The sequence below is a fragment of the Megascapheus bottae genome, chromosome 7, assembly GCF_031878675.1.
Source record: "Megascapheus bottae isolate mThoBot1 chromosome 7, mThoBot2.hap1, whole genome shotgun sequence".
NCBI lineage: Eukaryota > Metazoa > Chordata > Mammalia > Rodentia > Geomyidae > Megascapheus > Megascapheus bottae.
The window spans coordinates 71,340,748-71,358,658 of NC_143515.1; the positions used below are offsets into that span (position 1 = coordinate 71,340,748).

The window sequence follows — 17,911 nt, forward strand, 5'->3', positions numbered from 1 at the left end:
GGGAATTCAGTATTATAGGAACTACGTTTACATTACACTAGCATTTACCTCCAGGAGCCCAATTGGGTTTTCATGATAAATATTGAGGGGGAAAATGCCCCTTTTGCGGGGGAAGTGGGGGAATAAGCAAGAAAAAGGAACTGTTTTGTAGTCTTCTTGTCAAGAACTGCTCTCAGAACAGACTGGTTATTCAGCTTTTACCCTGTTGATACAGAATCAGAGACCAGCTGACTTGAGGAACGAGAAATATTCAACTCTAGTCAATTTTAACCTTGGAGAAAGAAAATATCCAATCCATCCAACTCTAGCCCATCTTATCTCACTTGAAAAGGGATAAAAAAAAACACTGAGAAATACTTGTGAGTTCATAATGTAGAGGCACAGGCTTTATAAGAACTCTAACAGGACTAATGCTCCCTTAATGATGGCACACTAGTTTTACCTAGTACATCTTGTCTAGCTACCAAGAAAAAACTCACACAGCATACCTAAAAGCAGAAGCCATAACTGGGTTTCACAGTAGCATCAATTAATACTACATTGTCAGAAGGATGCATGAGGGGACAGAAAAGAGAACATTCTTCTCTGTTTTTCACTTATGCAAATTGATGTGCTCATTGACTGTATATACATGCATGTAAGCACAGATAAGAATGATTCACTCATTTCCTATGCTATAATTTTTTGATGTTATTGATCTGTTCCACTTATATTATTAATAGATTAAACATATAATTTAATGTTTATTTTAACTTTTCTCATCCCCAAAGAAGTTATTTGTATATATTAACTTCAAAAATAATGATATGCATGGTCTGAGATTGTGGCTTAGTGGTAAAGTGCTGGCACCAAATAATAATAATGGTAATAATAATGCTAACATAGTAAATAATGTCAGACTTTAGATGGTTTTGCTGGTGCTCTTTCTTCTGCCAATTTGTTAAACATTTTCCTATGTGGGTTGAAATATTCGGTTTCCTTATATCTAGTTTTCACTTCATTAAGATCAAACCATTGTTGGAAATATCATTTGATCCTGTTAAAGGATGACTCTTGCTGGTAAGATTAAGGAAAAGAATAGCATTTCAGAAGTGACCCAAGTATCATTGGGAAAAGCAAAGGTGGGTTGGTGATAGTGTTTCATATGACTCTGTTTGCTCCTAGTATCATCCATAGTTAAATTGGAATAATTTCTAAAATAGTACATTAGTTCTATTTTCAGCAGTCCTTCAGCAAATCATAATTTTCTGTCATAATCTAATCTGGTTCTTCTCAATCCTAAAATTTAGCTCCAATATATCAAGAATCTTCTTTATGTCCTATGGCATGAGAGGGTGCAGGTCTATAGTCATATTTTAAAACCCAGGTGTCAATAGAACATAGAATAATGAAAAAGTAATGGGATATCCCCTAAGAAAACATCTCATTGAAGTTTCTTTCTTTTTTCTTTTTTTTTTAATTTTTTATTGTAATTAGTAAAAGGGTTACATGATATTTGCCAGATAGAAGGTGCATTAATTCACATACATTGATACCCTTTCACATGTCTTGGTACCCATTATCCTACCCCCTGACCCCCCACTGAAGTTTCTTTCTTTATTGTAGGTCTTTCACACCTTTCTGCTGTTCCCAACAATTGAACGAATGTCTGAGTCACCAAATGGCAAGTTTGCCACTCCATTATTGTGCTGGCTTCGATATATATTCTATGTTCCTGGCTACTTAGTACTTAAATTATGTCCTGAGATGATCAGGACCTTGTTTATCAAAATGACCCTTCATCTAATGAACATGAAGAGTGAGTTATTGCCACAAGGTATATTACATCCGTTCTGCCTTGGTAAGTAAAAGATGATAAATTTAGAACTTTACTGTTTTTTTTAATTTTTTTTTGCCAGTCCTGGGGCTTGAACTCAGGGCCTGAGCTTGGGTTTTCTCAAGGCTAGTGCTCTACCATTTGAGCCACAGCACCATTTCCAGCTTTTTTTCTATGTATGTGGTACCGAGGAATCAAACCCAGGTCTTCATGCATGCTAGGCAAGCACTCTACCACTAGGCCAAACTCCTGGCCTCTCTGAAATCTTTCTATATAATTATGTAAAGATATAAAAATAAAGTTCTAGGCCAGGAGTTTGGCCTGGCAGTAGAGTGCTTGCCTAGGATGCATGAAGATCCAGGTTTGATTCCTCACTACCATTTATACTGAAAAGGCCAGAAGTGCTGCTGTAGCTGAAGTGGTAGAGTAAAGCCCAAGGGCAGTGCTTGGGCCCTGAGTTCATGTCCCAAGACTGGCCAAATAAAAACAAACAAAAAGCCAGGTGTGGTGGCTCACACCTGTAATCTCAGCTACTCAGGAGGCTGAGGATCAAGGTTCAAAGCCAGCCTGAGCATTAAAGTCCGAGAGATGCTTATCTCCAATTAACCACCTGAAAACTGGAAGTGCACTGAGGCTCAAGGGCTAAGATGGTAGCCTTGAGCTGAAGAGCTCAGGGACAGTGCCCAGGCCCAGAGTTGAAGTCCCATGACCAACAACAAAAAAAGATCTCAGGTTAATGTATTATTTTATGTGTATAATGCATCTTAATCAGTTTCATCCCTTCCATCCTTCTTCAGCCTTCCATCTGTCTCATCCCCACCCATCAAATTATATAAGGAAATAGAAACAGAATAAGCTCAGACACTTTTCCTCCCAAAAGTTTAAGACTAAAAATAAAGAAAATTAGAAATTGAGTGAAAAGTAGGCAGAAAAGCCTCTTCAAGCTTTATTTTAACCTTATGCTTCTGATTTTCCACTGTATTGAAAACCTGGAGATAAGCATTCAGTGGATCATGCACAGCGTGTGTGGCAGCCATACAGATCCAAGCTGTGTCCTATTAGTTCACATCTTTGCAAAAACAGCCTGAGAAAATCAGGCCCATTATTCTTCTTTAAGTAATTGTGGGAGGAGTCTGTATTAAAAATAAATAGACAATCCTCAGGATAATATATTTTAACACTGATCTGGGTGCTTTGCTGAATATATTTTCTGAATGTGCAAAGAAACATTTTTGGCATTTTATTTTTGTGTCCCCCCAAAATTGCTTTAAGAATGTAATCTAGGGCCGGGAGCATGGCCTAGTGGTAGAGTGCTTGCCTAGTATGCATGAAGCCCTGAGTTCAATTCCTTGGTACCACATACACTGAAAAAGCTAGAAGTGGTACTGTGGCTCAATTGGTAGAGTGTTAGCCTTGAGGAAAGCCCAAGGACAGTGCTCAGGCCTTGAGTCCAAGCCCCAGGACTGGCAAAACAAAAACAAAAAAGAATGTAATCTAGTCAGGTGTAGATGGCTTACGCCTGTAATCCTAGCTACTCAGGAAGTTGAGATCTGAGGATCACAGTTCAGAGCCAGCCCAGACACTAGTCTGTGAGACCCTTATCTCCAATGAGCTACCAGAAAACCAGAAGTGGTGCTGTGGCTCAAATGGTAGAATACTACCCTTGAGCTGAAGAGCTCAGGAACAACACCCAGGCCCAGAATTCAAGCCCCATGACCAAAACAAAAAAAAAGAAAGAAAGAATGTAATCTGTATTTTTAGATAACATTTATTTAGCCTGCATCCATAGGCTTTTACAATAAGATAGTCCTAGTTTCTTAACCTATGAAAATAAGGATAATAATGCCCCAAAATATTATTGCAGAATTAGATTCAGTAATATATGCTAGTATTTTATTTGTAACAGACCTCCAATACCCTGTAAGCATAGCTGATGGCACTGTTCCTAGCTTTTACTTATGATCTCCAAAGGAACTAAGATTTAGGATTGCTAGAGTTCCTATTTTACAGATGGAGAGACTTAATTGTTAAATTACATGATCAACCCAAAGTCAGATAATAGCGTTCTAACTCAAGCAAACTGTCACCTTTAACGATAGCTGCTCCGTGATCATTTTATCCTATTTGCTGGTAAAAGTAGGACTTCTAAATAAAGTTTAGCATCATTACCCATCTTAAGAATACCACAAGATAATGTTCATAGTACATATAAAATTAAGTCACAGGCCAGGAGCATGGCCTAGTGGTAGAATGCTTGCCTAGGATGCACAAAGTCCTGGTTCGATTCCTTGGTACCACATACACAGAAAAGGCTAGAAGTGGTGCTGCAGTTCAAGTAAGTGATAGAGTGCTAGCCTTGAGAAAGCCCAAGGTCAGTGCTCGGGTCCTGAGTTCAAGCCCCAGGACTAGCAAAAATGTTAAATTAAATAAGTTATAGAGGTAAATATGGTAAAGATTTTTTTCCAAATGTGGTTATCACAAATATAAGACTCCATGTAGTTTTTCGATTCATGATTTATTTTTCCTCTCCATTATCTCAACTCCTATTTTTTTATTATAGCCTTAGCATAGTGGTAGAAAAATATGAGATAGAATGAAGGGGAAGCAAGGTGTTCAGACAGTCATAGAAATTGTTGCAGGAGGCAGAGCACAGAAGGATTGCTATCCAAGTGCTTTAAGCCCAGGCAGATTACTTCCCATGACCCTATCTCAAAATTAGCCATTTTTTAAAGAATCTTGGAATCTTGGCTCAAGTGGAAAAGTATAGCCCAGCATAGTGTCAGGCACTGAGCTCAAACTCCAAAAGAAACAAGAGGAGGGAGGGAGAGAGAGAAAGAGAGAAAGAAAGAAAGAAGAAGAAGGAAAGAAGGGAGAGAAGGAGATTTTGTATTGGTAATGATAAAGATACAAATCTGAGATTTAGGTTTACATAGAGAATCAGAACAGGGGGAAGGGGCAGAAGCTATATATAACTAAGCAGTTGCAATTCAGATGTGGCCTGGTCAATTTTGATTTCTCAGCTCTGGCTCTGTAAGGGTTTCTGGAGATGCTGTTACCATTGTCATCACTTAAGGGGAACAAGATGATTTGATGGGGTGTCTGTCCTGTGGGCTCCTGCTGTGCCTTGGGAATAGTTTTATGTCCTTGTCATAAAGATGTTAATCCAAGCCAGGGGCAGTGGCTCATGCCTGTAATCCTAGCTGCTCAGGAGGCTGAGATCTGAGGATCAAGGTTCAAAGCCAGCCCAGGCACAAAAGGATTTGAGACTCTTATCTCCAGTTAACCTCTAGAGAACCGGAAGTGGAGCTTGGCTCAAGGGTAAGGTGGTAGCCTTGAGCTGAAGAGCTCAGGGACAATGCCCAGGCCCAGTTGAAGCCCCATGACCCACCAAAAAAAAAAAAAAGATGTTATTCCCAGAATACAAGATGGCTACAGGAGGAAAAAACTCAACAAAAGAGACACATGTAGAAGGAAAGCAGAAATGTGAGGTTTGTAGCCTGCTCTGCTTGTAGTTAACTGGTAGGCCTGAATAAGAAGCTTGTTCTTTTTATGCAAAAGCAACTTCTATGTACCTGTGACAACTGTATGTAAACTTTCTACTTACATTTCAATAAGGCTGTTTTAATTTTCCTTACAGCTTCCCTCTTTGACATTTTCTTTGTATCTTACCAGAAGGATTTTTTTTTTTTTTTGCCAGTCCTGGGCTTGAGCTCTGGGCCTGAGCACTGTCCTTGGACTTTCTCAAGGCTAGAGCTCTGCCACTTGAGCCTCAGCACCACTTCTGGCTTTTTTCTATGTATGTGGTACCCAGGAATCGAACCCGGGTCTTCATGCATGCTAGGCAAGCACTTTAACCACTAGGCCAAACTCCCGGCCCCAGGAGGATTTTAAAAAGTGCTCTCCATTAAAGGCTTTTATTTTTCCTAGAAATTATGCTTTAAGGAATATGAAATAAATGTAAATTTGTATGAAAAATGTAAATTTCCCATTTCTCCTAAATAGTTAAGACTCTGAATAGTCTATATTAAACAAGCATAAGAAGACTATATAAATGGAGGGGAATAAAAAGATAGGCTATGTAAAGACCTTGAGACCTAAGGCTCAACACAGTCATAAGATCTCTAGTTTTTCTTTTTTTCTTGCATACATCCTAGACAGGATTCTAGCAACCCGAAATACCACAGACAAAGAAATCATCATCTGTCTTCAGCCAAAGGTTCAGAACAGGGGAGGAAACTAATCAAATCTCTACCCTTCATAGTTCTTAGTTGTAACAGACTCTTGCAACAAAAGACAAATTAATAAGAGAAAAATATAAACTGACCAACATGAACATCTGATAACACATAGATTATATACACTTAGATTCACAGAGAAATGAGTTCATTTCCAAGAGATGGCCTTGAGTTCAGGCTGAAATATTCACCTGGAATAAACCAAAGGGTACAGGGAATTACAGGAAAGGCAAGAAAGCAAAGGAAAGCTTTGTTGTATAGGTTGAAGTTGTTGCCTTTCTGTTGACAGAGCCTTTCTGTGACCCAGAGTCTTTTTCCTGGCACAAACAGGAGATGAGGTAACAAATGGCAGTTTCTTATAGATGAGACTATCCCTTGCAGGGGGGGAGGGGAACCTCTCTACCTCCGACTTCCAGGATTTCTTAAAATAATACTGTTTCTTAAAATAATACTTTTGTCAAGAGGATGAAAAGATTACACTGTGATCTACTTACTACGTTTTCTAAAAGCAAACAAGTCCATTAGTAATCAGCCAGTAGTCATACCTAGGAGACAAAGAACATCAATCAGGACATCATTCCATGAAAATAATAATAATAACAATAATAATAATAGTCCATAGCTAGAAATGCTTTTTGTTTTTATTCAACTTTTAAGACAATTATAGATGCGCTTGTACATTTTTTTCAGACAAAGGCCATGATAGAACTAAAGCCTTACACTCACTCATACCTTAAAGGTTCAGTTGATAAAATCAGATTTTGCCATGCCTAGCAGTAATGAGGCACACCCTCTATCTGCTACGTTTCTGTCTTGATGAATGGATAAGTAAAACTTTCACTACTACCCAGCAGAAATGGAGCCACCACCATTCCCTGCCTCTGATATCAGTAAAGGTCGTTCTGGGAGAAGTAACAAGTGATTCCTTCCCATCTTAGTCTAGAAGGTAACAAGAACAGTCTAGCAGGAAGTTGGAATTATTACCATGTCAGGCAATTACAAGGAGAACCTCCACTCTTCGAGTGATATCAGAAGCCAAATAGGAAAACCAGTCTCCTGATTTACCAGTAAGGGAACAGCATTTCACCTGTCCCCACTTTCCCAGCTGAAGCAGTATCAGAAAATGAAGAGCAAAAACAAAAAGTTTAAATAAGATAAGGGGTTCAATAAATACTTGAGCATCCTTATTTTTATCCCTGCTCAAAGAAGGCTTATATTAATACAAAAATCTATTTGAGTTCCATAGTAGCTTTAACTTATAATAGCACCAAAGTGGAAATAACCCATATATTGTTCAGTGGATGAATGCTTAAACTGTGGTAGTGTCATACCATAGAATACTATTCAGATAAAAACAAACTACCACCACCCACAACAAAAAAATAGAAACAAAAGGTTCTGTTCGAGGCAAAAAAAAAAAACCACTATTCAGAAATAAAAAGGAATATACTATTAATACACACAAAACATGGGTGGGTCCCTAGAGAGTTATGCTTAGTGAGGGGAAAAAGTAAAAATTTACATAGTATGTAGCATGCCCTATACATAGAATTCTTGGAAATGATAATATGATATAAACAGAGAACAAATTTGTGGTTGTCAAGACTTAAGAATGAAAAAGAAATATATGTATTTATAAGTGGGCAATGAGAGATCTTCAAGCTGCTCATAGTGGTGCATGCCTATAATCCCAGCAGTCAGGAATCTGAGACAAGAAAATTAAGAATTTAAGGCCAGCCTGAGCTATATAATGGACTTGGTCTCAGACTGACAGAAAGACAGATCTTTGCAACAGCTGAATTACTCTAACCTCACTGTGTCCGTGTAATATTATTCTGTAGTTTTGTAAGATGTTACCATTTGGAGAAACTAAGGTTGCACACCCATTTCTCTGAATCTCTTGTACTTTACAAGTGCTTCTATAAATTGTCTTAAAAGTTAAATAAAAAAGAAAAGCACTTTCCAGCTAAGGACTTTTTTTTTCTTCCATAGGATAGGTGTCCACTATATGCTTACTACCTGAATTAGATGTTCTTTGTCTCAAACATCCTAGTCAGTTTGTCCTACCTGTCCCATCTGGATCCTCTGTCACACCCTACCTTTTCTTACAGCAACCATCACAACTACCTTTGCCCAACCATGTCCTGGGCGTCCCTAAGTGACTGCTACCTTGCTTAGTACTAGTGATGAAGGTCCAGTTAAGAGAGAACATTGCTTAGGAAAGACCTCACCCTTGTAGTGATGAGCAGGCTCTCCCAGAGACTTTCCTTCTGTGAATGGTGAAGGCAGCCAGTATTTATAAACCACAAAAGTCAGTAGCATGGTTTTCAGGGGACCTGAGGATAAGTGTTGTTAGGAGAAAAGAAGAGCAAGTCGGAATTTATTCCCAGTGGTCCTGTTGGGTCCAGCAGGATTTTCTTCCCATAGACCTGCTGTTTCTCTGTGACCTGGCATCCCGACGATGACCTTTAGCTTGCCAGCGTAACTCCTGATAGGCCTTGCAGTTTTTGCACATTATGTAATGTCTGCACTTCAGTAGACATCTTGAGGAAACAAATGGAGGAAATTTGCAACTCCAAATAGTGGATATAAGTCCTGCCTTATCTAGATAGAAACGTTTTCAGTATCCTTTATGCACTCATTTTTGTTGTTGCTGTTGTTATAAGGTCTGAAAACTTTAAGAACCAAACTATTCACATATTTCTAGTGGCAAAGATGGCCCATCCTTTCTTGTAGGCTAGAGTTCTGTGGAGCTAATAATCTTCTCCAGTACAAGTAAGTAAAACATTTCCTATCCAGCATTCAGAAAAGAGTTTCCCTAGTTCAGTTACCAGAGAATTCATCAGAATAAATGCTATAACTAATTTTTTAAATGTTATTTTAAACAACATGGATTTTCCCCTCTGAAATTTCAATTCTGGAATATTTGCTACTACATATTTTCATTAGAATAGATGTTATTCCACTTTATGAGAAATAGACTTTCTGAGACAGCTAAATTGGATTTTCTGATCAAAGGTAAAAGAAAATATATTTTAGCTTAGCAGTATCACGGGTCAAATAATTAACTTTTTAAAATATTCGAAGGTCTTTTCATCCAACTAAATGGGTGTTTTAGTTCCTTTCAGTTACCTAACTAGAAAAACATAGCACAGAGATATACAGTTACGTTACTTCTTATAAATTTTAACAATTGTTCCTATACTTAATGTGGAAATAACATTTTTAAACATTTACAATAATACAAAATGTACTGAACTATTTTGTAACCTAACAACATAGTCTTCACTAAAAAAGTCACAAATTTCTTCTCAGAATGTTTTACCCAGTTCCAGAATAATTTTTTTAGTAAGAACCCAAACTCCCATGTTACCTATTCACTCATTAAGTGAGCAGCTTGTGAAATCTGTTTATGAAAACCAACTTCAGCGTTTAATGATTTATAGGAACTCAGCCTAAAAGTCAGGAATAAGGAAACAATTGTTTTGTCCATATTTAGATTTAAGGCCAAAGGTGACTAGACATGGAGCTTGCCTAAAATTAAATAGCCCTATGAATATCTTACTATTATTTTTCTAAATAAAATTTTCTTATTTTTATTTTTATGATTTCCACTAGTATATCTTTGTACAAGTAAAGATTTCACAGTGGCATTTCCATACTATATACTCCACCAAACTTACCTCTTCTAGCTCTCCCTCATCTGCCCTGCTCGCCTTTCCTGTTGACACAATTTCAACAGGTTTCATTGTTTTAGATTCATCATTCTATTTCTATTTTTCATGTATATAAAGTACTTTAATCATATCCACTTTCCTTTAACTTGTTGACCCGCTCTATTCCCTCTTGTATCTTCCCCCCAATGTAGCCTGTTTTCCTCAGGTTCATTTTCTTTTTTCATTTTATTTTTAGAGTATTTAATTGAACAAAGGCGTTTCATCATGATAATATATTCAGATAATATTCACACATGCATATATTATAATTTAGTCAGATTACACTCATCTGTTTCTCTTTCCCCATCCCCCTCCATTGTTTAATAGCATTTAGCAAGTTCCTTATTTAAACTTCATACATAGGTGCTGTGTATGTTGATATGTGCTTATGTTTTTACATTATCTTTTACATTTTTTTAATTATATAATGTCTTGAGTTTTTGTTTGCTTGCTTGCTTGCTGTTTTCTGCTCTGTAATGAACACACTGTAGTTTGGGGTAAGGTATATGCCTGCAGACTCAAAGGAGTATCTGATATCCAGAGGCCGAGCTTGTAGAGAAGCATAAGAAATTACATGAATAGGGCCAGGAGTTTGGCCTAGTGGTAGAGTGCTTGCCTAGCATACACGAAGACCCAGGTTCGATTCCTTGGTGCCACATACTTAGAAAAAGCCAGAAGTGGCTCAAGTGGTAGAGCTCTAGCCTTGAGAAAAATCCAAGGACAGTGCTCAGGCCCTGAGCTTAAGCCCAAGACTGGCAAAAAAAAAAAAAAAAAAAGAAGAAGAAAAGAAATTACATGAATAATAAACATTTTCCCAAATTGAAAAGAAATTTGAGAATGAAGGAACTTCTTTTCTGTGTTTGTTTTCTACTTTGTTAATAGCCACATTTGGCACCACTGGAAAAGATGGAAAACAACCTGGAAAAAATAGTATGGAATTACTAAACAGTTTTCCCTTATTCAGCATTTCTGAGTCTACTTCATCTGGCTTAATCTTCAGACTCCTCCTTTCTGCATTCTCACCTTGCTCTCACAGTTGGTCTGTCAGTTTTAATCTCTGCATCTTGGCTGCTGCTCATATTTCCAGTCTCATTATATGTCCTTAACCCTGAACTTAGCTACGGTGCCGCTCTGCCTGACTCAAGCATTCCTAGCTTCACTACAGCCAACAAATTTTGCCACCCTCTGAGATAAGTAGAAAATGTTTGAGAAAGGTACTTAGAAAAATCTCTTTTACAGTCAGCTGCTACTTCTGCCTTCTCCCAAGGAAGTTGGAGATGTGTATAGATGTGTCATAGTGCTACCCTCCTCCCACCCTCAATATCAGAATCTTATGGAAGGTAAACACCATATCCCCACACATACCCAGAAAATGTAAAGGACGTATTTCCACCTTTGACTGCTGGGATTGAGTTTGACTGTTGTTAAAGAAAACTAAATCACAGTGGCCAAAACAGATAGAGATCTGTTTTTCTCTTGCACCAAGAAATCTTAGCTGGAGGCAGTCCCAACTGAAATAAACAACAGCCCCACTAGGCCTTCAAAGAAGTGAGTTCTTTCCACATTTCCACCTCCTTATCCCTAGTATCTAGGCTTCCTTCTGCTCAGTATCTCCTGGTCACATGATTATTCCTGCAACTTTATGCCTTCTGTAAAACACAGAAAGAAAAAGAAAAAGAAAGGGAAGGAAGGAAGGAAGGAAGGAAGGAAGGAAGGAAGGAAGGAAGGAAGGAAGGGAACGAGGAGGGAAGGAAGGAGGGAGGGAGAGAAAAAAAAACCCAAGAGGCTTGTTCCTTTACCTTATTGGGAAAGAAAAGACTCACACATGATTGTAACCCCATCACTCAGAAGCTAAGGAAAGAGCATTTTGAGTTTGAAGTCAACCTGGGATGCATAGTGATATGCGCCTTAAAATCAACAACAACAGCAAGGAAGAGAGGGAAGAAGGAGGGAGAGATTCTCTCCTAGAATATTCCTACAAACTAAAAGTTAGGAAGTCATGTATTTTGTCTTCTTGTATCTAAGTAGAGGCAGTCAAGGGAACCAGGGGGTTTTGTTATTGGCTTTTGGAGAAGTACATCATATCTACTATGTCTCCAGTTCAAGACAGTGAATAATCACCTCCCCGCATCTCATTACGGGAGGTAACTTCAGTCTCTAACTGAAATCCACCAAAATAAAAATACCACAGCCTCATTCCTCCAGAATGTCACTGGACTTCATAGGCCCTGGCATGATAACCTCAGATTAGGGTCTATAGTTCCTTTCCTAATTGCTGCTGTTCTTAAAGCATGTCTAGATATACCTGTTCGTACTAGAGCCCATCTCCATTCCCATAATTATTAGTGTACTTGTTTAACTTTAAAGTTCATTCAAAATAAAACTTTTCTTATAGTGCTAGAAATCAAATTTAGGGCCTTGTACATGCTACACAAGAATTCTACCATCCTCGGGGCCGGGAGTTTGGCCTAGTGGTTAAGTGCTTGCCTAGCATGCACGAAGACCCGGGTTCGATTCCTCGGTACCACATACATAGAAAAAAGCCAGAAGTGGTGCTGAGGCTCAAGTGGTAGTGCTCTAGCCTTGAGAAAGTCCAAGGACAGTGCTCAGGCCCTGAGCTCAAGGCCAGGACTGGCAAAAAAAAAAAAAAAAGAATTCTACCATCCTCAGCCAAAATAAAAACGTTACTCTTTTACTGCTGTTAGTCTTCCTTAGCCACTCTTCCATCGTGTAAATATACCAAACTCTTTTTCTATCCACCAAATCTTGAAAAGAATACTTTTTTAAAAGAGATAATACTTTAATTAGAAAGCTGGTTTATTTTATGCATATAGCATCTGTCATCCCTTTTAAAGAAGTTTAAAGTGAGGGCCGGGAGTTTGGCCTAGTGGTTAAAGTGCTTGCCTAGCATGCATGAAGACCCAGGTTCGATTCCTCGGTACCACATACATAGAAAAAAGCCAGAAGTGGTGCTGAGGCTCAAGTGATAGAGCTCTAGCCTTGAGAAAGTCCAAGGACAGTGCTCAGGCCCTGAGCTAAAGCCCAGGACTGGCAAAAAAAAAAAAAAAGTTTAAAGTGACTAGAAATAATCTCTACCAGAAAAAAAAAATAACTACATTTTTCACTGCAGTATACATACCTATATATTGTAGATTGCCTATCTGCACAATTCACCTGTTCTAATTAAACTATTCCCATCTATAGAAATTCCCTTTGCTTCAACACCATTGGTCTTTTCTACCAATATGAAGGCAAAACAGAAAAACAGAGCATTCAACTTGTCGATGATAATAGTTTGGCTTTCTATCCCTAAGTTTTGCTGTAAGATGTTATTTATACATCTCCTTATAATCTTGTGTTGTATTACTTTGATAACTAGACATTATTAATTAATGTAATTATTGCTTACATTGTCCCTGATGCTATGACTAGTGTTGATGGAAACAAGTTTCTGGTTGATCTCAACAGAAACTTTTATAGTTGCCCTCTTTCCTGTAGTTTATACTTATACACTGATACCCTCTAGGTTGGCTTGTCAGGTGACAGTGTGTTTCAGCCTCTAGGTTTTGAGGTGGTTTTTTTGTGGGTCTTGGAGCTTGAACTCTGGGCCTGAGTGCTGTTCTTGAGCTCTTCAGCTCAAGGCTACCATCCTACCCTTGAGCCAAGCCCCACTTCCCATTTTCTTGAGGTTAATTGGAGATTAGAGTCTCAGGTCCTTTTTTTGTGCTTGGGCTGGCTTTGAACCTTGATCCTCAGATCTCAGCCTCCTGAGTAGCTAGGGTTACAGGCATGAGCCATCATGCCTGGCCCAGCCTCTAGTTCTTGTATATCCGCTCGGGACCACTTCTCATCAAGCAGCAGGCTTTTCCTCCCTACATCTCTTCACTTGACCAAGCAACTGTCACTCTCAGGCCATCCCTGTTTATTTTAGCATTCCCTCCTTACAAATGCATGTTATGAACCAAGAACTAGCTCCAACACTGGAGAAAGTAATAAATGAAATAAAGTTACTTGCAGCACACTACAGGGGACAAATATGTCTAATGTATCATGGAAAGAATATGAAAACATTCACAGGGTGTGAGTGATACTTAGGAGAGATCAGTTCTACCTAGATAAGTAACAGAGAAGAATATATATGAGCTTGGATCTGAAGACAACTTGGGATTTTTCTAGGCTGACAAAATGGCATCAGAATAGACAATGGAAGTGACCAGAGGGCAGCCTTCTGACATTGATTATGTACTGTTTGTGGGAAATACCAATAGTAACATTTGAACTGTGAGATGAAGGCCTTTATGGAGCTTCCAACTTTAATACTCACCTTTCAGCTGTCCTGAACTTTTCAGCTCCTCTACTGTAATTTGAGATCCTATCACAACATCCATACATTAAATAGGTGTTAGAAGACTAACTTCTAGTAGCAAATGACATAGTAGAAAATGAATTTTAGACTCCTCTAAAGAGTTTTTTTTTTATACCTGTGTTTAGATTTTAGTGAAGGAAAATAAGTAGTTAGCAATCTTTTAACTCATTCCCTTTCCTTCATGTTTTTATTTCCATTACTCCTCGTACTAAGCATTTCCTTCACTATGGTCCTTGAAACTCTGAATTCTGTTGTGTTTCCAGGAATGCTGTTGACATTTGTTGCCAAGAGAAATGTGTTTTCCACTTAGGAAATTACACTTCTGTTTGGTATTATTATTTCTGACCATTCAATTGCATTATGAACATTTTTGAGGAATGACAGAGATGACTTCTTCAGAGAAATTACTGGAAAAAGAACTAGTATTTTTTATATTTTAATATATACTTAGAAAGAAATTAACAGGACAAAATAAGTAAGAATAAGAATAAAGTTAGTACATTCCCCAATAAAGAATTTGTTTCCACATGAGAAGGGGTATCAATGTGTGTGAAGTAATGATCCTTCTATCTGGTGAATATAGCTGTAACCCCTCTATTAATTACAATAAAAAAATTATATGAAAAAAAAAGAATTTGTTTCCAAAAATATAAAACTCCTTGTAAATCATTTGAATTTTTAAGGGTTTTTTTTCTAGGAAGGGGTAACAATGTTTGACAGGAAATGTACTTACTACCTATGTATATAACTAATTCATCTATGTATCACCTCATAATAAAATTAAATTTTACATATTTTTTCTAATTTAAGGATGACAGAACAATGCTTAAAACATAAATGTATACTTATATGAGCTATCACAAAGCAAACTTCCATAAATACCACCCCACCATGAAGTCACCAGTACCCAGATCCCAGAGGCCTCCTGGTGCCTCTGTTGACCTGAACTCCATCCTCCCAAATGTAACTACTACCTTGACATTTAGTTACATTATTTAGTTTTGCCTGATTTTGAACTTTGCCTTATTCGAATCACCTAGTGTACGTTCTCTTATGTCTGGCTTCTTTCACAAATAGTGTTTGCAGTGTGCCTCCATGTGCTTTAGTTCTTTTCGTTTTCATTACTCTACACTTTCATTATTCAGTAATTCATTTCCCTTTTCTCAGAGATCACTGTCTTTATATTGCCCAATATCTAGTATCTCAAAAACATTGGTTTTTATATATTTTATCACATTTTTTAGTTGTTTTTATAAAGGATGGCAAATCTTGTCCTTCTTATTCCATTTTACTTAGAAGTAGAACTGTGAAATTACTTCCATTTGAAACCAAAATTTAGGTGTTTCCATCTCTGAGAACATGTTGTTTCATAGAAACCTATTGTATATGTAAATTCATAAAGATTTTTTACAAGCAGCCTAAGGTCAAAGTGTTTCCAGTAACAAGGACTGAAGTATTTCCTATAAAACTTTATTCACAAATGCCAAATACAGTGTATGGAACATCACATTTAATTCTGTAAAACTATATACGTCAAAATATATCAATGTGGGGCACCCCAGAAAGCATCTCATAGGGCTGCCATGCATCAGTTAGACCTGCCCACAGCACACCAGGTATCAAATTGCACATAGTTATCTTCTGTGATAAATGAGGACTTACTGAAGTTGAAGGGTGTCTGATGTTAGCATTCACTACTAGTTATCTAGTGGGTAGGTGAGCTATAGGCCTCCGTTACTGTAGAAATTTCCTTCCAAATCCCCATCTCCACTCCCTAAGAGAAACAAGCATCAAATTCCACATGGTTGACATGTTCTAGCTTCTGCAACATCATCCTCCTGTAGGTTCTGGACTGTCTATAATGACATCTTTATAGAAAGGTTACATAAAGGTATGTTGCTTCAGCAGTCATTTTGTTTCTGATACAAGAAACAAAAAATTGAACATACTTGATTATAGAAGCTCTGCAAAGGGAAAAATAAATCTGTTTACAGTGACAGAGTAATGCTTTGTCAGTAGTCGATGATCCATGTTTTGTGTTGATTTTTTTTGTGTGGGTCATGGGGCTTGAACTCTGAACCTGGGTGCTGTCCCTGAGCTCTTCAGCTCAAGGCTACCATCCTCCCTGGGCCTGGGCATTGTCCCTGAGCTCTTCAGCTCAAGGCTACCATCCTCTCTGGGCCTGGACATTGTCCCTGAGCTCTTCAGTTCAAGGCTACCACCCTACCCCTGGAGCCCCACTTCCCCTTGACTAGTGATTATTTGGAGATAAGTCTCAAGGTCTTTAGTGCCGGGACTGGCTTTGAAATGCAGTCCTCAGATCTCAGCCTCCTGGGTAGCTAGGATTACAGGCGTGAGCCACCACACCTGGCTTGTGTTGAATTTTAAGTGCTCTGAGTTGCAATAGAGAAGATTCTACCTAAAAGTGTACTGATGAGGAATGCCACTGAGCATTTCTTTCTTGTAGGAGAAAGCACTTGTGCTTTCACTCCATAAAGGAAGAGCTAACAACAATGTTCAAGAAGTAATGTACTCACTACCTTACAAATGTAACTGTAACCCCCCCATACATCACCCTGATAATAAAATTTAAATAAAAAAAGAAAATGGAAAAATCACAGGAAAATATTCTCTGAAAATGCAATTTTGACAGCCAAAGTAAAAATTCCATAGAATATTAGAAGAGACAGTTGAAGAAATCTAGAAAGTAACACAAACAGAAGAGGGCTGCCAGGAGTTTGGCCTAGTGGTAGAGTACTTGCCTAGCATGCACGAAGGCCCTGGGTTCGATTCCTCAGTACCAGATACATAGAAAAAAGCCAGAAGTGGTGCTGAGGCTCAAGTGGTAGAGCTCTAGCCTTGAGAAAGTCCAGGGACAGTGCTCAGGCCCTGAGCTCAAGCCCAGGACTGGCAAAAAAAAAGGGGGGGGGGCGGGCGGGAGTTTGGCCTAGTAGTAGAGTGCTTGCCTAGCATGCACGAAGACCCAGGTTCAATTCCTAGGTACCACATATATAGAAAAAAAGCCAGGAGTAGTGCTGAGGTTCAAGTGGTAGAGCTCTAGGCTTGAGAAAGTCCAAGGACAGTGCTCAGACCCTGAGCTCAAACCCAGGACTGGTTAAAAAAAAAAAGTGAAGAGAAAGAGATGGAGCTTATAGAAAAACATATGAACAGCCGTATGAATCTTGGAGGCCTAATATCCTGCTAGTAGAAGTTCCAGCCAGAAAAGGCAGAGAAAATAGGACACGGAATTGTCAAAGAACTAATGAGAAAAAAAAAACTTCAGAAATGAATCTGATGCGTCCAGGAATAAGTAACCCACTAAGTGTCTAGCCCCATTATGATTTAAAAAAAAAATTCCTGTGAGTTCATATTCCTGTGGAAATTTCAGAATACCAGAGCTGAGATGAAGATACTAAGAAGAGTTCTTGAGCTTGAGACTAAGGGAATGAGAGGGTGGAGAGAATTTGAGGAAAGTAGTTATATTCCTAAAATATCAGAATTGTAACCACAAACCTTGGATGCTAGATTGTAGAGGGTTGGCCAGCTTAAACTTCTATACATAGCCAACCTATAAGTTAATGTGAAAAAATTAGATATGTAAACATTTATAAAATCTAAGTACTATACTTAACTGGGAAATGTGCTTCAGTAAAGAAATAAACCAGAGAAAGTCTTGAATCTGCAAAGCATCTAGTCCAGAAAGGCCTAAGGGTGACAGCTATGTAGCAGGCTTAGTGAACTATCAGTCTAAAGTGGTCTTCAAAGAATGGAAGGCTCT

The 17,911-nt window shown here is 38.3% G+C and overlaps 1 protein-coding gene across 3 annotated transcripts in view; it reads left to right on the top strand.

The window, feature by feature from the left end:
• The window catches only part of Ldah (lipid droplet associated hydrolase), an 84,083-nt gene that overhangs the window by 56,229 nt on the left and 9,943 nt on the right, over positions 1 to 17,911 (top strand). For all 3 annotated transcript variants that reach the window (XM_090337385.1, XM_090337386.1, XM_090337387.1), the window contains exon 5: positions 1,606 to 1,840. In XM_090337385.1, the coding sequence (XP_090193511.1) occupies positions 1,606 to 1,840 (235 nt within the window). The remainder of the gene's footprint in view (positions 1 to 1,605; positions 1,841 to 17,911) is intronic.